Source organism: Pseudogymnoascus destructans (genome assembly GCF_001641265.1).
Source record: "Pseudogymnoascus destructans isolate 20631-21 unplaced genomic scaffold scaffold_48, whole genome shotgun sequence".
Classification (NCBI taxonomy): Eukaryota; Fungi; Ascomycota; class Leotiomycetes; order Thelebolales; family Thelebolaceae; genus Pseudogymnoascus; species Pseudogymnoascus destructans.
The window spans coordinates 39,295-64,561 of NW_020167566.1; the positions used below are offsets into that span (position 1 = coordinate 39,295).

Genomic DNA, 25,267 nt, shown 5'->3' on the forward strand with positions numbered 1-25,267 from the left:
AAGAAGGCAATATTAAGAGTATTCGAGCTGCTACAATGTCGTACGACGTCCCATTTGAGTCGCTACGTGCAAGACTTAACGGTGTTACTTCTCAACGCGACTCTACCCCTAACTCACGAAAATACGAAGAATCAGCTCTTGTTCAGTATATTCTTGACTTAGATTCACGTGGATTTCCACCCCGGCCACAAGGTGTGCAAGAAATGGCTGATCTCATACTCTCCGAACGAGGCGAGACCCCTGTTGGGAAGAACTGGGCTACTACTTTCATAAAGCGTCGTACGGAAATCAAAGCAAAATTCAGTCGGAACTACGATTATAAATGAGCAAAATTCGAAGATCCTAGGATAATTCAAGGGTGGTTCTCTCTCGTACGAAATATAGTTGCAAAATACGGCATCTTAGAGCAGGATATCTACAACTTTGATGAAGCAGGTTTCGCAATGGGAGTTATTACTGCAAAGGTAGTCACAAGCTCAGAAGCAAAGAGCCGTCCAAAGACTATACAGCCAGGGAATAGAACATGCCTCAGATGGTATAATACATGATGTCACAACACCAGAAATTCGTTAGGTGTTTATTGATACACTATAAATACATATAAGTTTATATAAAATACATAATTATCATCCTTGTGTTGTTCCCAGCATCTTCTTCTCCAATTCGTCCTCGGTCCTGCGCATCGTTTGGATCGCGTTTAGGGTCAGCGGGCAATGTTGGTCTACATATTTCAGTACATGGTAAGCCTGCCCAGCTGCTGAATATGAGCCCTCCATATCTAGGTAGGCCCTCGATAACATAAGAATTGTATGGTAGATGGGCCGGAGATAAGTTGGATCTCTTTTTCGGGCGCGGTCCTTGAGCGACAAGCGGTTCCGGCGTGGCTCTACTTGGCGAATCATTGCCCATCCAAGCCACCCCGGCATGAGACGTTTTTCGCATACGCCGAATGCTTCCTGGTACTTGTATGCCTTGGTAAGGGCTTGGACGTACAGGTTCCAGTTGTTGGAGTCCAGTTCGAACCCGAAAGCTCGAATATCGGCGATCGTCTCTTTCAGCTGCGTGAGCTTGTTCTGCGCTGCCAGCGATTTGATTAGAGTTGACAGAGGGCGGCATAGCGAAAGGCGATGTGAATATAAAAGCAAATTGTTCCCCGATATTGGCTTTCCTCTTTCCTTGGCACGCATCAAAGCAAACTCCCACGCTTCTTGCACACCGTCATGGTCATTCTCCTTTAACCTAGATACCATCAAAGCGTTCAATATCCGGATAGGAGGCTGGGATCGACGGTCTTCAGGTAGCCGCTGCAAAAAATTGTCGTAAAGCCGCTTAACTCGATCGAATGCTTTGTGTTGGCCACAGACGAACATATAAAAGTCGAAGTATGCCGCCGAGTATGCAACATCGAGCGGCTCATGACCCATACCTTTTCTTGGGTTGCTCGCTAGTTCTTGCCTGTCGGCATTCATCAAGAACTGGAAGAAATAATCTTCTGCCTTTGCAAAGTCCGTGTCGGCATCGCCCGATTGTATGCGGCGTGAATCATCCATGACGGCGGCCTTCAGGGTCTGGATGTTGGAGGACACGGCTGGCTTCAGGCCTTCAGGCCGGCTTAGCATATGGTCTCTGACGTGAAATACCATGTCTAGCTCTTTCGTAGCAATAAAACCACCCATAACAACCGCATAATGAAACTCGGTGGCTTGTATACCGGCTTCAGGCATCGCCTCGGTCAAGATCTTCCAAGCGCGACTCGGCTGGCCTGCAACAGCCAAAGCCTGCATCAGTGCAGAGTAGGTGTAAGTGTCGGGTGAGACGTTTGAAGATTCCATGATCCGATGTACCCGAGAAACATTCTCAAGATCACGCCCCATGGCGTAGGCAACCAGCAAGTAGTTCCACATTCTTGTTTTTGGGCCATCCAGTGCCATCGTCAGTGCTTTCATGCATGTCTCTTCGGCTTTATTAATGTTACCATTCTGGATATCTCCGAGGACCAAGCAATCAACCATGACGATATTCGGACGGATTCCCAAGCCTGCAGCAGAATTATAGAGTTCGCGCGCTGCTATAGCGTCGCCACGCTGTGTGCAAATTCCCATCATCGTTCCAATCGTGATCTTATCGGGGTGAACATCGGAGTCAAGTAGCTTATTATAATGCTCGAAAGCCTTATCAACAGCATGAGCTTTCCCATAAACGTTCAAAAGAATGTTCGAATGTTTGATGTTCGGAACGACTTTATATTCGGCCTCCATGCTTTCGAAAATGTTGACGACTTCATCCACCTCCCCCCGCTTGGCATGAACATGCATTAAAGGTAGAAGATCGTCTGCGTTCCGAATCCGCCCATACGTTTGCCGCTCGAGGTACTTTTTCCACAATCCTTTGACAGCCTCGACATTTCCTTGCGAGGCAAATGCTGTCATTACCATCCTATACGCAGGAGAGGACGGCTTATCGAAATGTCGTACCCAATCCTCCAGAATTTGATGTATCCCCATGTTGCTCTTATATTTACAGAAAATCTTCAGGATAGCGTCGAGGATACGGGTCGTGGGTATGCCACCTGTCTGTCGGAATTTCCGGTATAGACGGACAACCATCTTCGTGCGGTCCATCTTCAAAAGCTTGAGTATCGTGTTTTGGTAAATTGATTCTGTGGCTAATCCCAGGCTTTCAAGCCGAGAAAAAACCGACAGGAAGTTTGCTTCCGAGAAGTCGTCCTGTGGAAAAAGAGCTATTGACAGTGCTTCGGTGATGAAAGTAACTTTATCAACTGGCAATTCCCGAGAGATATCCAAATCAGGTGTATCAGACAAATGACTGGTTAAGCCTGACACCATCTGCAGCACTTTCTCGTTGAGATTCGGCAAATAAACCACACGTGCCCATATATCATGACCGTTTCTGGGGCTTGCAGTCCCCAGGTCCTTGACAGTCTTCCAAGCATCAAATGCCATGTCCCATCGACCGTATTGAATGAGCAGGCCAAGTAGCCTATCCGACGACGTTGGTTTTCGAAAGGTAGCTAGAGATTCCGAATGCACATTGGCGGCATCCTCATAGTTTCGAAGAACCACATGGGCATTTACCAATGCTTCGTAACTGCTATGCCCGGCTTGGTCTCTGATGGTATCGAAAACCGAAACTATCCGGTCCGCATCGATCGGTCGATTTGAGCTGATGAGATAACTGAGAAGCCGTGGCGCAAGCGCCAGCTTGTTGTCGGAGTTTAGCTGCCCAAATTGCCTCCACGCTTCTTCATAATCGTTCGTGCGCGTCGATTCGCTTATTGACCGTAGAAAAGCCGATGTTTGTCCAGTCCCATCGCTCTTCAAATGCTGCACCTCCCAATCCACACGGTGTTCCATTGACTTGACTTCATATTGACATCCAACTTCCTCGGCGCGCCTCGACATTGTCACAGAACCATCGCCCGCTGCCGATGTATAGTGTCTTTGCCCAATCCTGCCAAGGCCCATCGTCCTCCTGAAGTCAGTCCTATCCGGTGTCCACGGCGAGTATTGTCCGATGAGATTCAAGGCACCAGATGGATAGAGAAAATCGAGCATCATTCCTCCAGAATTATCGTGTTCGTTCGTTTCTATGGGTCTGTCGTTGTGTGCAGTTCCCTGGATCAATACTTGCCATAAAGGAGACAGCTCCAGTTCCATTGCACCATGGTTCCAGAACGCAGAATGCAGCATCCGGCGACTCTTCATCGACTTACATCCGGGCACGAATCGTCGCACGCTGCCGAGTTCGAGACATCCCGCCGTACGCTCCAGCATGCCCCAAGCCCAACAGTGTATCGTGCCGCGCACTGGAAACGTCGTCGAAATAGTCTATAATACAAGAGAACACGTCAAACTAAAATCTAGCAGTATCCATTAGCAGGGTTCCACGATCACACTGTGTGGCAGTTTACACAATAACATGCTTCTCGGCTTTAGACAAAGTTCTGCATGCCGCGGAGCTCGGTTTGTCTCGTGCGTTTTCGAAGCTTGTCGAGGCCGCGAAGGCACTAAATGCGAATACAGAACAACAAATCGAGCAATAGTAAGATGGTTGGTGGGTGATATTTAATACAGTGCGGGAGCGTAACGATGGTTTTGGCCCGACTGCGTTGAGGATATCAGAAATAACCACGACAAGGGTGCGGAATTATTATTTTGCCGATTCACCCATCCAGACCCACCCCAGACGAAGCTATCTAGCTGCTTATGTAAGCTTGATATTCCCACCAAGAAACCTCACCTGTCAACCCCACCATGTGGCCTCGGAGAAGTAAACAGAACCATGGACATAACTAAATTCATCGTCACCGGACGTGATGAGGCGCTTATTTACGGTGATTACAGCACTTACCGCGCCCAGTTATCAAGAAAACTGCGCTCTACACGCAAGAAATTGGGGCTAGCGACGAGAAAGGGAGCCAAATATGCGAAACGGCCAGCTGTGGCAGCTGAAGATATTGCCAGGAACCACGAGTATGTGCAGTTGAATAATTGGAGGTTGTTTTACTAACTCTGGCAGGTATCTTTGTATCCAGCTCCTCACGTCGGAGCGTGCCTGGGCTCATGCGATGTACATGAAGTCCACTCATTCGTCCGACGCCAAAGGCATCACAGGCGCCGCTCGATCTCACATTATTTCGCGGCTTCACAAGGCTTATAAAGTTCAAGAGGGTGTGCTGGAGGCGCTGTCAGATCGGTTGGTGTCTGGCGCGACGGAAACGGATCTTCTTGAGGCACGCGCATATGCCACGGCTCTTGCTGGCGCCGAGCAATTCGAGAAGCAAAGCTGGCAAGCTTGCGTCACGGATTACTCCATTGTCTGGGCCATATATACCGCTCTCACTTCGTCTACGAAAAGCGACATATTTAAGGGCTTGGTTACATCTACCGTTGAGCCGAGCATACGTTATGGGGCATATCAGTTGAAGCTTGCTCGGACGATGGCAATCCCAGTAATTGTGCGGAAATTCTTCCCCATGGATGATCAACCCCTTGTCAAGGCGGTGGAGAAACTGGATCCCATAATCTTGAAGGATACGTCAAAGGCTAAGCCCGAGCTGGTAGAGAGTGATGCAGCGTCGAGGACAATCACCTGGAGGTCACGGACCGTGGACTTGGAAGACGCATCTATTGCCGTGGCCCTATCAGCAGTTACGACAGCAGCTAAGAATCTGAGCGAGACACTATCTTCGACCTCTACTTCACACCCTAGAGAGCGCGCATCGGCGTATGACGACATCCTCATTGCGAGCCAGGATGCGGTTGATGCAACAAAACACTCTATCGACGAGTTGGTCGCGGAAGGCATCTCGCAGGGCGATAAGCGGATACAGAGCCTCCAGATTACCAGAACTGCCATTGGGTACGATTTGATCAGCTGGCGCATAGGCCGGAACCGAGTCCTCACGGGCGACCACGACGGTGCATTACCAGATAGCGCGCCAATTGCAAAGTCTCGAAAATCCAAACAGGCAGATGAGGTGACAGTCGACAAGGAGGAGGGCACCGGTCGCAAATTAGCAAAGTTACGAGAGCGAGTCGTACTCTACGATTCAACTCTTCAGAGCTTGGATTCCATCAAGGAGTTGCCGGGAGTGTCTTCCGACACGGAGTTCCTGGGGGAGCTAGAAGCCAAGTACAACTACTTCCGCGCCCTAAAGTATATCATCGTCACTTTTGTATAGTTCCTATTGAGCAAGGTTAACTAATTTTTCTAGGTGCCTCGCCATCGCCCGATCACACTCCGTTCTCTCCTCATATGTGGAAGCCCTTAGCCTTCTAGCCCGCGCAACCGCTCTTCTTACCCCATCCCTACCCCACCTCTCCGCCGCAGCAGCACCCTCACCCACCGCGCCCCCAACTCTCGCAATCTCCCCTGCATCGGTGTCCTTCCTCGCAAAAACCTTAAACGCCGAACTCCAGCGCCACCGCGCACTCGTCGAGATAACCACAGTCAGCGGCACTGTCGCCAAGCTTCCACCCTCTTTGCCATTGGTGGAGACATTGGAGCACTATCCGACCAGCGGTGATGTTGATCTGAGCAATCTGGTATCCTACCCGACGAAACTGGAGGCGGTGCCGGTGAAGCCACTGTTCTTCGATGTGGCGTGGAATTATATCGAGTATCCAGGGCGCAGCCCGCAGGCGACAGCACAGGTAGCTGAGGAAGAGATACCTAGCTCGCGGGGAGAGGAGAGGCAGGAGGCTAAGAAGGGGTGGTTTGGGTTTGGAAGGTCTTGAGGGACAGTGGGGCGCAATCGTGGGGCGGGACCTGTTGGTTGTTGGATGTGGTGCATACAGTATAGATGATCATGCTGATGAAGACTGCAACGAAATTAATGGCCACATTTATGCCTCAGTGGTGTACCTGATATTATCCGTGTTTTTGTGCTGTTCCTGTTGAAGCTGGTGATTGATGACTGACTTTTGGGTTTGATTATTTGAGAATATTTCGGGACGTCCCCATGCACAGCCCCCTGCCCGTTGCAACACCAGCATTCATTCCATTCGCCTGCACACGGACTCGCCGCCCGTCCCTTTACAGCCCTATGAGATCCATAGCTGACAGTAGGAATCGCCGATTCGGCAGGCCGCGGCTATGAGACCCAGTCAGCCTCGCCGTTGTACCCAATCTCTCCAGCGGCGACCCCTTTCGGGTGTCTGTAGCAGGCGTCTGTACCAGTCGAGATGGGATTATTGGACGAGGACATATCTTGGTGCTGAGTCACCGTTCATCAGGGTGCTGCTCACCGGATTACGGATTATGCAAGCTCTTTGCTCTAGCTGGCTGGCTGTATACATGGGTACGAGTGACATGTCTCTGGTTGTTGCCTTGCAGCTGCGACAGAGATGCAAGCCTGCTCTTGTCTTCTTGCTTGCGATGCCATCCTATCGTCAGCCTGCTAGCTAGTAACGTGACAGCAGTAAGTATAAATACTCCCCTCAGCTTTCCTTCATCCATTTTCCCTTTCTTTCTTTTCACTTCATTTTTAAAGAGAAGTCCCTGATGAACGTGTCCCTGTTGGTCGTGTGCTTCTCCGAATAAACTGAAGCCTGGGACAACGACCCCGCCGATTATTCGTAATGTCAATCCCCACTGCATTCGCAAACGCCTCCGGCGACGACAACCTCCTGCCTCCAGTGAATCAGCTCGCCATCCTCGATGTCTTCTTCCCTGGCTTCTCCACGGTCTCTGCTGGCCTGTCTAAATACCTGCAGATCGATATATCCTTTTACCTCCCTTTCATCGTCATCTGCGGCGTTGTTATCTACGCCTCGAATTATGTCTCTGAGCACCTCTGGTCCAGCCTGCAACACTACCTGATGTCTACGGCCGATATCCGCATCGACGACGAGATGTACAATTACGTTATGGGATGGGTGACGCAGCAGAAGTTCTCACAGGCCAATCGCCGGTTCATCGCGAGCACGAATGTAAACTCTCGCAGCTGGTTCATGTGGGTTGAGAGCCGTGATAATGAGCGCGAGGGAGAGGGCGTGGATGAAATCGACGAGAACGGCATCCCAATAGAGAAGCGAAAGCACAGAAAATTGCAATATACACCCGGCCTCGGAACGCACATTTTCTGGTATAAGGGAAGGCTCATGGTATTCCGCCGTAGCGCCCCACACCAGCGCTATGGCCCTATCTCGGAGCGTGAGGAGATCTCGATCTCAAGCTTCGGGCGCGACCCGACTAAGCTGAAGGAGCTGCTGAACGAGTGCCGCAAGCTGTTCCTCAATTCTGATGAAGATAAGACCGTCATATTTCGCGGGGGCAACAAGCCGGGAACCATGTCGGAGACGACTTGGGTGCGCAGCACAGCGAGAGTGACTCGTCCCATGTCAACAATGGTTATGGACGAATCGGTCAAGACGGACCTGCTGGCAGACATGCGAGACTACCTACACCCGCACACGCAACGCTGGTACTGGAATCGCGGAATCCCATACCGTCGGGGTTACCTGTTGTATGGCGCACCAGGAACAGGCAAATCCTCTCTAAGTCTCGCGATCGCAGGATACTTCAAGCTTAAGATCTACATTGTCAGCCTCAACTCGCCATCGATGAACGAAGAGAGCCTTGGGACGCTGTTCTCCGAGCTCCCGCAGCGTTGCGTCGTGTTGCTCGAGGATATTGATACAGCTGGCTTGACGAACGCAAGGAACAGTGAAGCTTCTGAAGATGCAGCTGCAGCAATGGCGGTCAAGAAAGTCCAGAAAGATCCATCGCAGCCGCCCTCACTTGTCGTCGGAACTCCGCCGGCAGGCAGGATCAGTCTCTCTGCTCTATTAAATGTCCTTGATGGCGTATCCAGCCAGGAGGGCCGTATTCTGATCATGACGACTAATCACATTGATAAGCTGGATGAGGCCCTTATCAGGCCTGGCAGGGTGGACATGACAATTAAGTTCCAGCTATCCGATGCGGCGATGATGAGGATGCTGTTCACGAGTATTTTCACGACGCTAGAAGGCGACTTCCCACAGAAGAAAATCGCACTGCTTGATTCTAATGGGAATGGTGCTCTGCCTTTGAATAGCGCTAACCTTCAAACCGGGCATGCGAAGTCAAGTGGTGTAGACACATCTAATGCTGCCGATCAAAAAATAAATGAGGATGAAGAGCGCCGAAAACTTGAGGCCAAGAAAATAGCAGTTCTTGCAGAGTCATTCACGCTGGCAATGCCAGAAGGCATCTTCAGTCCGGCTGACGTTCAGGGATATCTATTAAAGCACAAGAGAAGCCCCGAAATTGCGGCGCGGGAGGCGGCGAAGTGGGCTAAAGATACGATAGACGAGCGAAAGAGGAAGAAGGAGGAAGACGAGCGCAAGACGAGGAAGAGGCTTGAAGACGCAGAGGTTGCTGTCATGACTGCACAGGCGGCTGCGGAGAAAAGGATAGAGGAGGCAGGGAAGAAGGGGGGTGCCGATACGAAGGATAGTGATGACAGTGATGATGCTGATGATTTATGACTAGCATTGAAAAGTATCCACGGCTACTACTAATAACTCAATCATATCCCCATATTCTATATGATATTAATTTGCAGGAAAATAAGAAAGAAATATTAATCGTGGGTCGAATAACCCACCGCTACGCGATGGGCGCAAGCGAGTTGCATCGCGAAAGCGAGTTGCACCGCCCCAGATTTCTCAACCACCCAATTTGTATTGCAATTGAATCGTGGACTATGGGAAATATTTTACCACTACAAGTATGAAAACGCTTCTTGAATTGAATCTTCATCTTCTTCGTCTTCTGACGCAATTGAATCACGGCCCCATATATTTGTGCCTTCGAATGATATGAAATCCTGTTGCGACGTAAATTCCTGAAGTCCTGGATCAATGACACCAATTGCACCTAGTTCCTCGTATTCAAATGAGACCCCATTAAATTCTGGGAGGGATATAAGAGCTTCCTTAACCTGTATATCAATCTCTTTATCGGTTATAAGCTTTTCTGGGTCCGGGATTGGATTGAATAGCTCAATAGGAATAGCTTCTTTCCTCCATTTGAAGTTTAGAATTGTCCTTTGACGTTCCTTCTCTGATTTCCGTGCATCAACCCCTTGGATATGATACTTCTTCTTAATCTTATTTGTTGTAATTCGGATAAGATATTGTCGTCTTTTGATCCTATCAACCTGCTCCTTTTCATGCTTGTTTTCCTGGATCTGTCGTGCCTGAGTTCCTGTAAGGACCCCTCCTTTTTGTAAGACCTCCGATTCCCTCGAATCCTAAGACTTCTGTTGATTTTGAGCCCTATTATGAAGGTCTTCATACTGCCGGTCCCGGACTTCTGCAGTCAGAAGGACGTTCTGGACCCCTCGTATTGTAGAGTCAATTTTCCGGCGTGTAGGACTACTAAATATATCAATCTTCTCTGAGATTTTTGATGCTATTTCTTGAAGAGATCTCTCAGCTTGAACACCTCTATCTGGTGTTTGAGGACAGGGTAATTCAATCGCTGTCGCCATTGCCATTGCCATTGCCATCACCATCGCTGGTACCATATACGTCTTCATTTTCTTAAGAGCTTTCTTGTAATGGTGGGTGCACCAGATGTGAGAATCTAGCCACCCAAGGAAGGGATGAATTTACTAAGACAACACACTGTCTTAGAAAACAGAGCCAAAGGGTCATAGCTTAGACTATTCCACAATGCAGCAATCAGGTGTGTGATGTAGTGAAGTGGTTCAGACAAGTTGCAACAAATGTTGAGTCTGGGAACTCAGGGGTAAGTCAGAGGTTAACACCGCACTGACTTTTCAGAAACAAGGAGTAACAAGATGAATGCTTGGAAGCTTGTAAAAGACGTGGAAGTATGTGATAGTCGATTTACTGTATTGTTGTTACGACGGAACAAGAAGGCTGGCCAACTACAGGACAGGAAGGAGGGAGGTCGCATGAGACTGGCCCTGGTACCTGGAGGGGCAGCGGGGAATAGTAGTTCCGAAAGTATCACGTGACGGACTCGCAGGATGATGAGAAGAGTCCTAAGAGTCCAGGACTCCGAGGACTCGAGTGAGTTCCCAGGAGTCCACTAGGCACGTGACAGACTCGCAGGATGATGAGAAGAATCCTAAGAGTCCAGGACTCCGAGGACTCGAGTGAGTTCCCAGGAGTCCACTAGGCACGACGCCACTATATAAGTAGATAGTATTTCCTTAGATAGGAGCTTCGTGCTCAACTCAATACAGTATTTGTTATATACTAGTAACATGTTACTTGAAGCCTTTGTGTCTGATCCCCTGCCTCCTCTGATAAGTAAACCTTTACGCAAGAGAACCTCTGTGTCTTCTATCGTTTAGAAGTCAGTGTTACAATTGTCTGCTTGCCCTTTCGTAAGGAAAGGGCAATCCTATTTATGCTAAAGGAGTGTAGTTCTCTCATTTTCCAAGACTTTCCATGACTAACCAGGCTTGGTAACTGTAGTCGATGTAAGAGAATCCCATAGAACCATCTCTTAGGTTCGTAGCCTATAGGAAGTAAAAGGAGGTCCAAGGTCAGAGTACCCCTATAGACAAATTATGTCATAGACAAATTATGTCATAGACAAATTATGTCATAACTTAACCAATCTTGTGGGTAACTAAAGAGCGATGACGTGTAATGAATCATAGAGGTTCGTAGGAGCTTTTAGAGCTATCGTTCATGCTCCTAGGCCTCTAGTTGGTAGAGATATGTCATATGTGGTATGAGTGATGTCATGTAATGAATCATAGAGGGTTGTAGAGATATGCTATGTGGTAATACTGGCCCAGTAACTAAGGAGCGATGACGTGTAATGAATCATAGATGGTTGTAGCAATCGTTGAGTAGTATTGCTCTTGTTGTTGGTGTGATAAGCCAAAATATGTATAGTGACTTGTAGGTTTGAGGAGGAGATTTCCAAGTTTGCTCTTGAGTTTGATAGCAAACTGAGTGCAACGAATGTCAGTATGACATTTCTGGCAATTAATGGCCAGATCCCAGACTTTCGGAAGGCACCTTAAATAGTCTCTTTTTTCATAGTCTTTTCCCTGATTTCCGTTAAGTCCCGGAAGAACGATGAAACTGTATATTCAATATCTAGATGCCAGGTTGCATCTTGTACAGCCTTCCAGTGCCAGTGTTTATACAGCTGAAAAACACCGACATCAAGAGGTTGAAGAACATGCGTCAAGTGGCTAGGAAAAGGAAACAGGTGTATATTAGCTTCTGTAGCTTTAATAATAAACTCCGGGGTCATATGACTACCGTGTTGATCCATTAATAGAACCCTAGGACGAGCATTTGCCCCAGCTTGTATATGAAGAATCAAGTGATCAAGATATTCAAGAGCTAAATGGGAGTTGATATATCCGGAATCAGACATTAATACCCTTGTATTCCGTCTAATAAGGTATACCAATTCGTCATATGATTCACACCTTGTACAATTAGAACAGGAGGAATAGTTGTTCCATTTGCAATAATCGATTCTATAACGGTAATAGAACGTCGATTTTCAGGGCTAGGTGTATACAATGGCTATACTTTATTAGCTATACTATATTTTATATTATAACTGGAATATACATACATCTACTATCCAGGTAGGGACAAGAATATCTTCTCCAGAAGCTACTCCAATTTGAAACCCAGCTTCATCAAAATTGATAATATCACCAGGCTGAATATCATGGGCTTCGCACCAAGTCATCCAATTCTTGAACCAATCCTGTACATCCTTAACATCTTGTGCACCGACTCGGTTTCGTGCAATTGGCTTTGTTTTTAGTGTATGAAGAAAACCCGGGGTTGTTTTTATGTAGTTTTGAAACCATCGCCAGGACGGTCGCGGTCTGCCTTCTAGATCCTTTAGGTATTCGATTATCGCAAAGACCATCTGTTTTGTAGCCCCGAGGCCTGTCCTGTGCATATCGTCTGCATATGTAATAATAGCTTCGTGTTGTGGCCTAGAGAGGATTCGATTCTGGCCTCCGTGTATTATATGAGGGCGGTCGTCGCGTTGCTTCTTTCGTCGTATCCTCGATTTGAGGGTTTGAGGATTCACGTGGAAAATACGTGCGGCGGTAGTCTCACTCTCGTCAGGATTGGCAGTAGCCCAGGCAATTGCCTGGGCTATAGCCTCTTCGTATTCGTGGGTTGCAGGTGGTGGCATTGTTCAAGGTTCAATTGCAATACAAATTGGGTGGTTGAGAAATCTGGGGCGATGCAACTCGAATAACCCACCGCTACGCGGTGGGTTATTCGACCCACGATTATTTGCATCGCTGTCTGATTTAAATCACGTGACTAAATCCAACACAACAGCGTCCGTGCACCGAACATGGCTTCAAGGGACGTGCCGCCCAATAACCACGACACCAGTATCGCCATGGCAAAAGCACTCCTGTCCCTAACTCTCACGGGGGGTTTCTTGGGTGTGCTGAGTACAGCATGGCTCCGCGCAGTCAACAGCAATGTCCCGTCTCCTTACATGGTACTATACAACCGACTCGCCCATACTCCACTGAAACACGTGCTGACTATCATAGGACGAGGTATTCCACATCCCCCAGGCGCAGCAGTACTGTGCATCTGATTTCTACACCTGGGACCCAAAGCTTACCACGCCGCCGGGCCTGTACGCATTTTCGCTGCTGCTGAAGGCGGCGACGCGCGCGGGATGCACGGCCACGGAGTTACGTGGAATCGGCGGTGTGGCGCTTGCGGCGTTATTGGTGGTGTGCTATTTTCTGCGGAGGTCATTAAGTGGCGATGGAAAGCGTGTGGATCGGTCGTGGGAAGTCGCCCATGAGGCGTTGAATGTGTGTCTGTTCCCGCCGCTGTTCTTTTTTTCAGGGCTGTATTATACAGACGTGCTGTCTACACTTGTGATTGTGGTAGCGTATCTTGCATTCCAGCGGGGCGCAGGCGGTGCATCTATGGGAGAGGGGCTGCTGGCTTATGGGTTAGGCGTTGTAGGATTGGTGATGCGCCAAACGAATGTTTTCTGGGTGGGCGTCTTTCTAGCAGGGATGGAGTGGATTAGAGCTTGTACGGATATGGTAGGAAAAGGGCAAACTCGGGCAGGGCAAGGGAAAGACGCAAGCTTGATAGAAATGGTGCTCGGCCCGTATACGCGTGGCGAACTGCATGATCCGTCGATCGAGGAAGCCGGTCCTTTGGGTAAGTCCACTATCCACAATGTGAGAATGTGACTAACGGAGCAGATTTTCTCTACTGCCTCATTAGCATCGGCATATCAGCCGTAAGCCACCCAATAATTCTAATTTCTCGGCTATGGCCTCAGATCGCACTCCTCCTTTCTTTCGGGGCCTTTGTCGTCTGGAACGGTGGCGTCGTATTAGGTACTCCCCATCCACTTCTTTCAACTCCAAGTCTGACAGAACTAGGCGACAAATCAAACCACGTTGCAACCCTCCATCTAACACAAATGCTCTACCTTTGGCCTTTCATAGCCTTCTTCTCCTTTCCCCTATTTCTACCTACCATCATCTCCGCCCTCTCTCCGACCCTCCCTAGAGCCAGCACTCTCGCCTGGGCCCTCCTCGCCATCACGCTCAGCCTCGGCATCGTCCACTTCAACACGCTTATCCATCCTTTTACCCTCGCCGACAACCGGCACTACATGTTCTACGTCTTCCGGTACACGATCCTGCGCCACCCACTAATAAAATACGCGCTCGCACCGATATACGTCCTCTGCGGGTGGTTCGTGCTCCGTGCGCTCCGTAGGCACCAGCCAGTTTCCTCCGGTACTGCTACAAATGCACAAGAAACATCACGACGCGGGAAACTATCCCGTTCGGCAATGCAACAGGAAGGGAGAAATCGAGCAGCAGAGACGAAGACATCGTTTGCGCTCATCTGGCTCCTTACCACAGCCCTGTCACTAATTACTGCCCCCCTTGTCGAGCCACGGTACTTTATTCTTCCGTGGGTGATATGGCGGCTGCATGTGCGGCCTAGCCATGGTTCGCTCGTAGGTATGAGTGTGGAGAGGACTAGATTATGGGCGGAGACGCTGTGGTTTCTTGTAGTGAATGTTGGAACATGTGTTGTGTTTTTAGGGAAGGAGTTTGAGTGGGCGAGTGAGCTAGGGAGAGTGCAGAGGTTTATGTGGTAATTGGCAGCCTTCTGCTTAGTCTAAGTATCAAACAATCCATGAAAAAGGGCTATTACTAAGTTACATGTAAGCACAGACTTTTATTGTTTAGTCTTGGCAATATATTGTCGGTATGAAGAGGCCGTATCATATTGTCACCATATGGCTTGGTAGTATATTATATTGTCACAGTATGCCAAGATATTGCCAAGAACCGTATTGCTAGTAATTACTGTGGCATATTGCCAAGAAACCATATACTATTGACAACACTGTTTACAGAACGAAATCTAGAGGCTAAACAAGCCAGTTAACGCCGCGCAAGTGAAAGTGTTCGCCTTCCACCACTTCTTTACTTAGCTCTAGACCCTAGAGATACTCTTAGCGTTGGCGATACAGTTCACGCAAGTGTAGGGTGCGTCATGGGGGACCTGGACTACCGGTTCCCCTGGACCAGACCAGACCTTGGTCTGGTCGGTCCCAAATTCTCAGACCGCGGTCTGGTCTGGTCTGAAGCCTCCAAACCTACGGTCCCCCACCAGTTTCTTGGCAGACCGGTCACGGGGTTTAACATGCCTATAAATCACGTGTGGTGATATTTGCGCCTTAACATTTCAAGTGGATATTTTACAAGTAATTTAGACAGATAGGTTGGTAGTTAGCAATTGCTATAATTGTTACTATATATCTACATTACGCCATGACTCCTGAATTTCGCGACCTGACCGTGACGTGTTACGGAATTGGCTTGATTCAACTGATGGGACTATTTCTCTTTGAAGAATTTGAGCCCCATTATTATTCTGTGGCCTCTTTGCAATAGAAGATGGTCTTGTCAGTGAAGGTAATTGATAATCACCATCGTTTTGACTTGGTGGTAGCCCTGCTACCTCATCATCTAACTCTTGGTAGTTTGTATCAAATGTAAATGTAATAGCTTGACTCTGGTGTTGGCGTTGTGTTTGCTGGACCCTATGTATAAATGCAAAACGTTCCTCATTCCGCTGTGTCTGGTTATGAGTATTTGGCATATTAGAGCTTCGATCAGGAATATACTGTATTGCCATCTTGTCTTGAATAGCCTCAACCATACCGTTATACTCTAACCCTATTTCCTCTTCAGTCATATTAGTAGAATCAATAATATCAGTTACTGAATGTAACGCTGACTTCTAAACGATAGAAGACACAGAGGTTTCTTGCGTAAGGTTGACTTGACAGAGGAGGCAGGGGATTAGACACAAAGGCTTTCCAAGTATCACGTTACAGTATTGTAAAGAATACTATATTGAGTTGAGCATGAAGCTCCTATCTAAGGAAATACTATCTACTTATATAGTGGCGTCGTGCCAAAGGGATATCCGTGGATAACATGGATAACATAATATCCATGATATCTAATGTTATTCCGTGGATCCCCGTGGATAACATGGATAACATAATATCCAAGATATCCAATGTTATCCATCACATGACATTCCGTGGATCGCTGTGGATAACATGGATAACATAATATCCATGATATCCAATGTTATCCATCACGTGAGGTTGCAGCCGTAAGCGCTAGCCATAGCACTAGCACTTAGCCGTAACACTGAATAGTGTTCAAATTGCCGCTCTTTCTGTCAGTAATAAACAAGCATAATTGACCGTATTGTTTCAGGAGCCATTCGGTTCCGCTTGTAATTACACACTGTCCGGGCAGTGCTAAAGACTCGCTCAACAAGAGCTTCTGAAGCTGGAATACAAAGTATATCCCGGGCCATAGCTGCAAGGCCAGGAAATTGTCCTTCGTTATATTTCCACCATAGTAATGGTGGTTGATTGGAGGCTGCTAATAATAGTTAGTGGTAATTACTATAATTATTACTATAAACTTATGGAGGGCAAGGTACTGCACTATCTCTCCTACCTGATCGGTATTTTAATTCCAAGAGTTATATGTTACGGCTACAGTAACATGATGTCATGGTTACAGGGCCAGGGCCTAGTAATGTGATGTGTGAGTCACAGGGGGCAAGCGGGGTAGGCTGCCATGTGATGGGGCTAATGGATAGTTGCAGAAACTAGTGGATATTGGATAGTTGAGCTATCCACGAACTATCCTGAATATCTAGCTATCCGCCAACTATCCAGATTACCCATGAGGCACGATGCCACTATATAAGTAGATAGTATTTCCTTAGATAGGAGCTTCGTGCTCAACTCAATATAGTATTCTTTACAATACTGTAACGTGTTACTTGGAAAACCTTTGTGTCTAATCCCCTGCCTCCTCTGTCAAGTCAACCTAAGAAACCTCTGTGTCTTCTATTGTTTAGAAGTCAGCGTTACATTATAACTTCGTTTCCAGTTTAATAATAAAGCCATTGGGTCTATATCAAGTTCGCTATTTTGGTCTTGGTATTGCCTTGATCGTTATTGGTTGGCGTAATGTTTAGTATATAGCTCCCAGAATTGACCTTCAAAATGCCCCCGCCAATTTTTAGCTGGGTACATGTGGAACAAGTTGACTCCCCAATTCTGCAGCCGCGTCGCGATCATCAAAAACCAATGGAATGGAGACTACCACACCATGGTACGAGAACTTACTGCCTTCGACCAGGAACTGTGCCAGAACAAGGAATTGAATCCGCTACCCGCCCCTGCAAGGATGTCCACACGTACCACGGATACAGCAAAGTGTAACGCTGACTTCTAAACGATAGAAGACACAGAGGTTCTCTTGCGTAAAGGTTTACTTATCAGAGGAGGCAGGGGATCAGACACAAAGGCTTCAAGTAACACGTTACTAGTATATAACGAATACTGTATTGAGTTGAGCACGAAGCTCCTATCTAAGGAAATACTATCTACTTATATAGTGGCGTCGTGCCTAGTGGACTCTTGGGAACTCACTCGAGTCCTCGGAGTCCTGGACTCTTAGGACTCTTCTCATCATCCTGCGAGTCCATCACGTGCCTAGTGGACTCCTGGGAACTCACTCGAGTCCTCGGAGTCCTGGACTCTTAGGACTCTTCTCATCATCCTGCGAGTCCGTCACGTGATACTTTCGGAACTACTATTCCCCGCTGCCCCTCCAGGTACCAGGGCCGGTCTCATGCGACCTCCCTCCTTCCTGTCCTGTAGTTGGCCAGCCTTCTTGTTCCGTCGTAACACAAAGGCGTCGGTGTCGAAGCCGACTCAAGCCACACCTGCTCTGTTTACCCGAGCCACGTTCCTCCCCAAGCCAACGATGCTGGAGCGTGTGAAGACCGCAGTCCCAGCATCCTCAGGGAACTGTTTCAAGTGTGGCAAGCCTGGCCATTTTTATGCTACTATCAAGGAAATCAACCATAACGACCCTGAGGCAGAAGAACAATGGGAGGAAGCCGTGGAACTTCAATGGGATGCGTCCCTCGAGGAAAACGATGAGGCCTAGGAGAAGGCTCCTTCCTAGGTCTACACAAATGTGACCTGCGAGGACTAGACTTACTAGAACTCCTGGGAGGTACCCAGTTCTTAGTCGACATGACCCTGAGTATGAATGGACTCGGGGTGCAAACTAGCAGACACAGGAGCAAATGGCTACCTCGTCATTAACAAGCCTTTTGCAATACGACTGTCGAAAGTGCTTCAGAGTCCCATATGGAAACTACCCTACTCTGTACCCATACGTGGATTTCAGCACAAAATCCAAGGCCATGTATCGGAGTATATTTGGTTACACTTAACAGTCGAAGGACACCGGATATATAACTGCCCCTTTGTACTCCTGGACCTCGGAGCACAAGATGTGATAATTGGGAAGAAGCTTTTCAGCCACTTCCGAATACTACTCAACTCTGCAAAGAACCGGTTAGTATGGCCAAAGGAGTACCCGCTGACTCCTAGCTGGAGCAAGGAGATCACCTTGCCCTACTACATGCGAGAAACGTCTATTCGACATGCCGCATACCAGCTGGATGCGAATCGCAGGGATGCTGCAATCCACCATGAAGACAGATGCCGCGCAGGCAGACGCTCGATGAATATGAAAGTGATAACTTCAGGCTATGAAGAGATCACCGATATGCCACCGAGTCCTACCCGAAACCAAGAAGTTTCTCCCCCACTACTAGTGAAACTGGTACCTAGTTTCACGCCCATATGGATATGCAAAATCAGTGCCAATGCCTTCCATCACGAGATGATGCAAAGCGACTCCGAGTTCTTTCAGACTAGCATCTACGAAATTGACCAGATCATCCATGAAAAGGAGTTGGTAGAGGACGAAGAAATGCTCTGCCTCATCCAGCAGAAGCTTCCGCATATGCACCAGAAGTACACCCATGTCTTTTTGAAGTTGGAATCAGATCGAATCCCCCCACACCGCATATACGACCACAAGATACAGCTCGAAGCCCCTTTACTAAACGCTTTCTCCCCATTATATCGACAGGGCACCGAAGAGCTTAAGGCTACCAAGCAATACCTGTTAGAGAACATAGAGAAAGGCTTCATCGTCAACAGCAACAGCCCATTCGTGTCCCCTATCTTATTCATAAAGAAAGCGGATGGCAAATTAAGATTTTGCATCGATTACCGGAAGTTAAATGGTCTCACACAGAACAATCCCTACCCCATCCCACGTATCGACGAACTACTAGGACGGGTGTCGAAAGCAAAAATCTTCACGAAGCTAGATATTAGACAAGCCTTCCATCGCATACGGATGCACCCTGACTCGGAAGAGTACATGACCTTTCTGTCTTCTGATATCGCGGAGAGCCTTGGTGCCTATATGTTTATTAGAGAGTTCTGGTAATCCTCTGGTAATCCTCTGGTAATCCTCTTACTAGACTTTGTGCAGCGCGTGGCCTTCTGAGCATGATTGTTGCTAGCTTGAGATGAGCAAACTGGAGCTTTTCTTGCTGTGCCCACAGCCTTTTCCTGTCCCTTTCCGCCAAGCCCAGAGCCAGCCCGTAATCCAAGTGGCATCCTTGGTGCTATGCCGCCAGTTGATCTCCTAGCAGTTTGCTTGGTACGAGTCATTTGCTAATATCAAGGTGAGTTAGTAACAGTGTTCGGCGGATACATATCCGGGTAGTATCCGTGAAGCTCACGGGTAGGGTATATACCCGGCGACGATCTGACGGGTAGGGTAGGGTATATATCCGGATACATGAGGCTGAATATTGTATATAAAAATAGAATAGCGTATATAAAAAAGAATGAAGCTTTTGATAATAGTAGTAAACCCCTTTCCGCGAGCCCCCTTTCCGTGAGACCCCCCCTTTCTGCGAGTCCCTATTCAGGTGCTTCATCGTCAGCATCATCGCCGTCGCTATCAGCCTCCCGTATTTTACCCCAATTCCGTAAGCAAAGTAAATATCTAATAGTTGGCGGTGATAACCTATTCCGCTTCTTTGTAATAATATCACTACCATTACTAAATACTCGTTCCGATGCTGCAGATGTTGCTGGAATAGCTAGATGATCACGAGCAATACGGGCAATAACTGGATATTGGTATTGCTTTGCGCACCAATATTTGAGAATATCAGTATGCTCACCGGGCCGTGGTTCAAGCATCCAGCGCCTCCATTCTGGCTCTTGAAAAGCCAAGCCTTCTGACGCAAATAGATCTTCGTCAGAATCAGGTTCTTGATCTATTGTAGCAGTAGCACCTATTGCTTCTGCAAGAGCTGTTTCGTGAGTAATTCGCTCCGTATCAAGGTGATACTCTCGCTTTTGGTACGTTCTACAAACGTCTTCGAACTGCGCTCTTGCTCGTAATCTTCGTGTATCGTCTATAGCATTTGGATATATCTTCTTAAATACTGTATGATTCATTCGTGGGTCGCAAATTGTAGCAACAGCTGAGTGCTTACATTGCCGATTCGTTGTAAGAGTATAATACTCATTAAGCTTTTGAAGCGCAGCTCCACAAGCTACTCCGATCGTAGAGCTTCTACCAAGCTCTTCTTGTAGTAATGTGACCTTATTTATCATCTTTAAGTAAAGAGGAATTGTAAAGTTGAGCGTTGGATATGAATCGCTTTGTAGCCGTCTTGACGGCTTTAAGAATACTAAGAATAATCGTTCAAGAGCTTCGATAATAGCCCAATCGTTGCTTGTTAACGCAATATCCTTCATACTGATATCAAGCTTCTGCGTAGAGCATACTGCAGTAATTGGTATTCGAAGCTTTATAGCTGTTTCAAGCATATAGTACGTTGAATTCCAGCGTATAGGCATATCAAGTGATAGCTGGCGTGGCTTCTGGCCTGCAGCTTGTATCTGCTTCTGTAAAGCATCCTTCCATGCTCTTCGGTTTCGAAAGACATAAATATGCCTTCGGAGCTTCTCAAGCGTAGCTGATACTTCAGTAGAAGAGTTATCAATACGCTGCGGAATCCGGGCAAGCCCTTGCTGACACCAGTACGCTTCTGTTTCTGTATCCGGGCTAGCTTTCAAGCTCTTTAGAGTAGCTTGAACTGCAAGATTGATAATATGAGCAATACACCGAACGTCCCCTTCCTTTACAGTAAACGTCCATGGCTGTTGAATAGTCGTCTGCTGCTTACTGGCTATTTTCTCATATTCTGAAAGCATCACAGTATTCGCTGAGGCATTATCCCGCGTACAAGTAAATATAGCACCTGTAATTTCGAAGCTATCTGTTACTGCAGCTAACTCTTGAGCGAGATATTCGCCGCTATGAATTGGCTCTTGAAGGTGGATTACATCAAGTAATACGCACCGGTGCTGCCACTTCTCATTAATCCAATGGCCTGTGACAGCAGCGTACTCTGTATAGTTCCGTGCAGTCCATGCATCTGTTGTAATAGATATCCGGCCGCCATAGGTAATATGAGCCTGGAGTTCTAATTGTAGCAATCCTCGGTGATATGAGAATTGCCGCTGTAGCTCTCGGTGTAGTGTTCGCGACGATATCGATAGAGTACTTGGGCTTAAGAACTGTACTAATTGATGGAACGAATAGCTCTCAATAAGTCGTAAGGAGAGGTTATTTGATACAACGAATGAGAGTAATAACTCTCGGTATTTCGCTCTACTATTTGATGCTTGAGCTTGAGCGTGCTGGACTTGCGGGTTCCGCGGCCGTGGCTCAAAAATGACGATGCACTACTTGATGGGCTTGACGGCGTAATTGTATGACCTTTCATTGTATATGCTACTGTTGGATGCTTCTGCGTATAGTGCTTCCAAAGATTACCGGTTGAAGTCTGACTTAATAGCTGTGGAGTAGGTGAATATCCGCAGCCTGGTTGTAAGCAAGTTACTTTGACTGTAGGTGGGTTACTATCAAGTATCAATCGCGAATATAATAGCTTCGTAAATAGTACCGACGACGTTGGTGGCAGCATTCGTCCTGGAGGCTGACGCCGGAGCGGTGTAGGATTAATATCCTGTTGAATATGAATAGGGGGCGGCAGCGTTGGCAGACTTGGCTCATTATGAGTATCATAGCTATTATAGCCCTCAGGCTCCGTTGGTATATCTGATAACGACGAGTCGCTCATTCTGAGGATAATTATCACTTTATACAGCATCAATATAGATCTCACGACGTTGGAAAAAAGAGGTCTTGGCTGCGCTTGGCTATTCTTGGCATGTATCCGGATATATACTCGAGAGTATCCGGATACGCCGGATACTCCTAAAATATCGCCGGGTAGGTATATACTCGAGGATATACCCGGATACCACGGGTATATTGGTATCCGTGCCGAACACTGGTTAGTAAAGTAAACACAAGATAAAGAAGTAGATCAAAAGATATGTGTACTTACAGTGAGTTTGTAGAAAGAATATTGCAGAAGAAGAGTATAGTAAAGAGGTAGAGGTTGAAAGGTATGTGTTTTATATGAAGGTGCGCATTGTGGTGTTGTTTTGGAACAGTAATTCTTTGTAGGTGAATATTCCTTCACAAATATTTTGTTTGCAACTTTAAAATAACCACGACCTTAGAACCACCTTCCTTGGTTACTCTCCGATCTACACATTCTTCTTCCCTTTTGAGCCTTTACCTCTTCACTAGGACTTCAACTAAGTTTATTATCTTGATTCTATAGCCAGAACTTCTGGAGATCTCTGCTAATCACGTGTTTAGTTAGTATGGCGAAACTCAAGGCACATGAAGAACTCTCCACTAATGCGAATACTATCAAAGCTAGCAACTGCGTCTCCAACCTTACTGAAGATGAGAAGGCTGTTCACTTAGTACTCAAGGCTGACCATGCTGATCTGAGCTACTACTTAAAGAAGTTATATAAGTCTGCAAAGTGTAAGGATGCCTCCTTACCTAGATACTCGAAGAACCCGCCTCAGAGCTGTTACGGTCACCACAAGCATGAAATCCGACTCGGTGTGGTTTCGGACCAGTAGAGGAGGACATAGCGAGTTACACTATAGTGGGGACGGTAAGGGTGTAGGGTTCAGGGTCGATGCGGACCTGTTGCGGTGGAAGGTTCAGGGCTAGGGTTGGGATAACGAGTCGGGCCGTTCGGGTACTTAAGGAAACAAACTTAACGGGGTTCCCCCTTCATCTTTTTTGTATCCTTCGTAGTAGACCTATAGGATAGCATCCTTTTAGCCTCCAACTCGCACTCTCATATGCTATTACTGTGAGCTGGGTGCCCTGTGTCATTACACAAAGTATATCGCTGCCTCTACTGAAGACAAGACACGTCTACAGAATGGATTGAAGGTTGAGCGTATTTGTGTTCGGTAAGTTCCTTCTGGTAATCTCTGGTAGCCTCAATCTAACTATAAACAGGGACTGAGAAGGGTACCCATGCATCTGCATTGCGAATCAGAAAGTCAAGAATATTAGCGCCTCTTCTTCTCCACAAGCCCCACCATCTACTCCGCCCAAACAACTTCTGTCTGAGCTTGCTGCATTTGAGGGTATCTCAAGTATTCCAATCGATGACAATCATAACAGCGAATGGGAGGATACTGAGGTTGAAGACGATTTGGAGTTGGAGCTTATGTTACAGCGCGAGATATTTTAAATGACGAGGCTGTTCTACCAGATGAGCTTTCCGATGAAGAGATCACTAGCACCCAGGCTCTCTTAACTCAGCGCACATTGATGTATGCTACCTATAATCTGGTAATCTTCTGGTGATACTAATAGTTGATAGGCCCATGAAGAGTCCAATTTCCGCAAGTGGCAACATTTCTGGATAGCTGTATCCACTCATATACGAGAAAGGCTGAAAAGCTGAGAAAGAAGCCTGAGCGTCTCTTTGAGTATATGCCGTGGATTGATGTAGAGGAAGGGTACGTCTCTGATCATCCTAGCAATCTTCTGGCAATACTAATTGTTTATTATAGCACTTTTCACGAGGTTATCCCACCACATAAATATTTCTGTTTGTACGAGCAGGCAGTTTGGAAAGTGGGCCTAATTACCAGGACCTGTGCAGTGGTACCAAAGTCTTACAATCTTGTCGACAATGGATGGTTGCAAATATCCACTCATAGTTCTAGCTTCAAAGAGGCGTTCTTACTTGTCTACTCTAAGAAGTTTGATAAGGAAAGTGGGCTAAGGTATCAGCTGCACAGGATATGTTGTTCCTGGAGCTAGAGTAGAGGAGAACTTGAGTTGCTAAGTTATAGCGCTGGAGTACCTTTCGCGTTGGAAAACCAGGTATTTAAGTACTTCATCGTAGCCAGACTTCTGGTAACCTTCTGATAATCGAGCAATTTGCCAAATGCCATCTCAATACTCAGAGTTGTTTGATTCTGACAGTATTCTCAGACTCTTTTCCGTCTTCTCAACGACTATCCTCATTAAATCAAGTCTGTAAGGACACAGGGCACCCAGCTCACAGTAATAGCATATGAGAGTGCGAGTCAGAGGCTAAACGGATGCTATCCTATAGGTCTACTACGAAGGATACAAAAAGATGAAGAGAGGAACCCCACTTGGGTCAATCTCCTTAAGTACCCGAAATGGGTCCGACTCAGCTAACCTGCCTTAACTCTTATCATGTGACCGTAACCTGCCCGACTCAGATCCTTTCCATCACTGAGGGACAGGCATCCTTACAAAGTCCCTGCAGGCCTTGAATATATTGGCAAGTTAAACCAATTCGTCAAATGGACTAAGGATACACACGATATATTCATTGAGTGGTGGAAGCTATCACGATGGTATGAACAACACTCAGATCATACTACAAAACTCCTTATGAAGATTGCATGGGATTCAACCAACTGGAGTTCTCAATACTGGAGAAGTTATCACCAAGGAGCAGACCGGCTTTCTGGAGAACCATGTGTTATTTGTACTTATTGTTCGAAGGCCCTTACGCATCCTGCAATCAAGTCTGCTGGCCCAAAGTCTATGGCAACACATCTTGCATCAGACATTTGCAAAAAGAAGTCACAGATGGGAAGGATAGTCTCTATCAAATGCGAATCAATCAAATGCAACCTCAACAAGTAAGGATTACCAGATTATTACCAGAATTATGTAGGTTAATACCTATAATAAGATCATATTCTCACACAAGAGACATTTTATGAACAAGTTCTATACACAGTTATCTTGACTCATAGCTCGTTCCGCTCAGTCGAGGATCCTCATCAAGACCTATAAATACTTTAGGTATTAGTAGGTCTGGCCGGCCTCATCAAGCAAGGTGGA

The 25,267-nt window shown here is 47.0% G+C and overlaps 8 protein-coding genes across 8 annotated transcripts; 5 read left to right on the plus strand and 3 right to left on the minus strand.

The window, feature by feature from the left end:
• Positions 1-574: 574 nt before the first annotated feature.
• Positions 575-4,102, minus strand: VC83_09441 (uncharacterized protein). Its single transcript, XM_024472880.1, has 2 exons — positions 3,932-4,102; positions 575-3,880 (listed from the first exon to the last, which is right to left on the minus strand). Exon 2 carries the CDS (start codon positions 3,792-3,794, stop codon positions 627-629), a length of 3,168 nt encoding a protein of 1,055 aa, XP_024319591.1. The 5' UTR covers positions 3,795-3,880; positions 3,932-4,102; the 3' UTR covers positions 575-626.
• Positions 4,103-4,281: 179 nt separating this feature from the next.
• VC83_09442 (uncharacterized protein) lies at positions 4,282-6,987 on the plus strand. Its single transcript, XM_024472881.1, has 3 exons — positions 4,282-4,493; positions 4,540-5,679; positions 5,738-6,987. Exons 1-3 carry the CDS (start codon positions 4,303-4,305, stop codon positions 6,258-6,260), a joined length of 1,854 nt encoding a protein of 617 aa, XP_024319578.1. The 5' UTR covers positions 4,282-4,302; the 3' UTR covers positions 6,261-6,987.
• VC83_09443 (uncharacterized protein) lies at positions 6,988-9,250 on the plus strand. The gene has a single exon (XM_024472882.1). It carries the CDS (start codon positions 7,104-7,106, stop codon positions 8,994-8,996), a length of 1,893 nt encoding a protein of 630 aa, XP_024319579.1. The 5' UTR covers positions 6,988-7,103; the 3' UTR covers positions 8,997-9,250.
• Positions 9,233-10,051, minus strand: VC83_09444 (uncharacterized protein; the record flags this gene model as incomplete). The annotated part of the gene is made up of 2 exons (XM_024472883.1): positions 9,233-9,763; positions 9,824-10,051. 2 exons carry the CDS (start codon positions 10,049-10,051, stop codon positions 9,233-9,235), a joined length of 759 nt encoding a protein of 252 aa, XP_024319583.1.
• A 1,360-nt stretch (positions 10,052-11,411) lies between these two features.
• Positions 11,412-12,716, minus strand: VC83_09686 (uncharacterized protein). Its single transcript, XM_024473099.1, has 2 exons — positions 12,091-12,716; positions 11,412-12,038 (listed from the first exon to the last, which is right to left on the minus strand). The coding sequence occupies exons 1-2, from the start codon at positions 12,670-12,672 to the stop codon at positions 11,883-11,885; spliced, it is 738 nt and encodes a 245-aa protein (XP_024328867.1). The 5' UTR covers positions 12,673-12,716; the 3' UTR covers positions 11,412-11,882.
• Positions 12,717-12,829: 113 nt separating this feature from the next.
• ALG10 (glucosyltransferase) lies at positions 12,830-14,814 on the plus strand. Its single transcript, XM_024472884.1, has 4 exons — positions 12,830-12,993; positions 13,049-13,682; positions 13,727-13,864; positions 13,910-14,814. Exons 1-4 carry the CDS (start codon positions 12,841-12,843, stop codon positions 14,641-14,643), a joined length of 1,659 nt encoding a protein of 552 aa, XP_024319584.1. The 5' UTR covers positions 12,830-12,840; the 3' UTR covers positions 14,644-14,814.
• Positions 14,815-17,722: 2,908 nt separating this feature from the next.
• Positions 17,723-18,043, plus strand: VC83_09446 (uncharacterized protein; the record flags this gene model as incomplete). The annotated part of the gene is made up of 1 exon (XM_024472885.1): positions 17,723-18,043. The coding sequence occupies one exon, from the start codon at positions 17,723-17,725 to the stop codon at positions 18,041-18,043; it is 321 nt and encodes a 106-aa protein (XP_024319581.1).
• A 4,682-nt stretch (positions 18,044-22,725) lies between these two features.
• Positions 22,726-23,895, plus strand: VC83_09447 (uncharacterized protein; the record flags this gene model as incomplete). The annotated part of the gene is made up of 3 exons (XM_024472886.1): positions 22,726-22,894; positions 23,610-23,706; positions 23,767-23,895. Coding segments are annotated over 3 exons (395 nt in total), but the record flags the coding sequence as incomplete, so codon positions are not given.
• Positions 23,896-25,267: the final 1,372 nt, after the last annotated feature.

Bases quoted from the DNA above. Each gene is read 5' to 3' on its own strand.
- VC83_09441 (XM_024472880.1), bottom strand. From the start codon at position 3,794: ATGCTGGAGCGTACGGCGGGATGTCTCGAACTCGGCAGCGTGCGACGA.
- VC83_09442 (XM_024472881.1), top strand. From the start codon at position 4,303: ATGGACATAACTAAATTCATCGTCACCGGACGTGATGAGGCGCTTATT. The intron at 4,494-4,539 runs GTATGTGCAGTT...TAACTCTGGCAG, and splicing joins GATATTGCCAGGAACCACGA to GTATCTTTGTATCCAGCTCC. The intron at 5,680-5,737 runs GTATATCATCGT...TAATTTTTCTAG, and splicing joins AACTACTTCCGCGCCCTAAA to GTGCCTCGCCATCGCCCGAT.
- VC83_09443 (XM_024472882.1), top strand. From the start codon at position 7,104: ATGTCAATCCCCACTGCATTCGCAAACGCCTCCGGCGACGACAACCTC.
- VC83_09686 (XM_024473099.1), bottom strand. From the start codon at position 12,672: ATGCCACCACCTGCAACCCACGAATACGAAGAGGCTATAGCCCAGGCA. The intron at 12,039-12,090 runs GTATGTATATTC...AATAAAGTATAG, and splicing joins TCCCTACCTGGATAGTAGAT to CCATTGTATACACCTAGCCC.
- ALG10 (XM_024472884.1), top strand. From the start codon at position 12,841: ATGGCTTCAAGGGACGTGCCGCCCAATAACCACGACACCAGTATCGCC. The intron at 13,683-13,726 runs GTAAGTCCACTA...CTAACGGAGCAG, and splicing joins CGAGGAAGCCGGTCCTTTGG to ATTTTCTCTACTGCCTCATT. The intron at 13,865-13,909 runs GTACTCCCCATC...TGACAGAACTAG, and splicing joins GAACGGTGGCGTCGTATTAG to GCGACAAATCAAACCACGTT.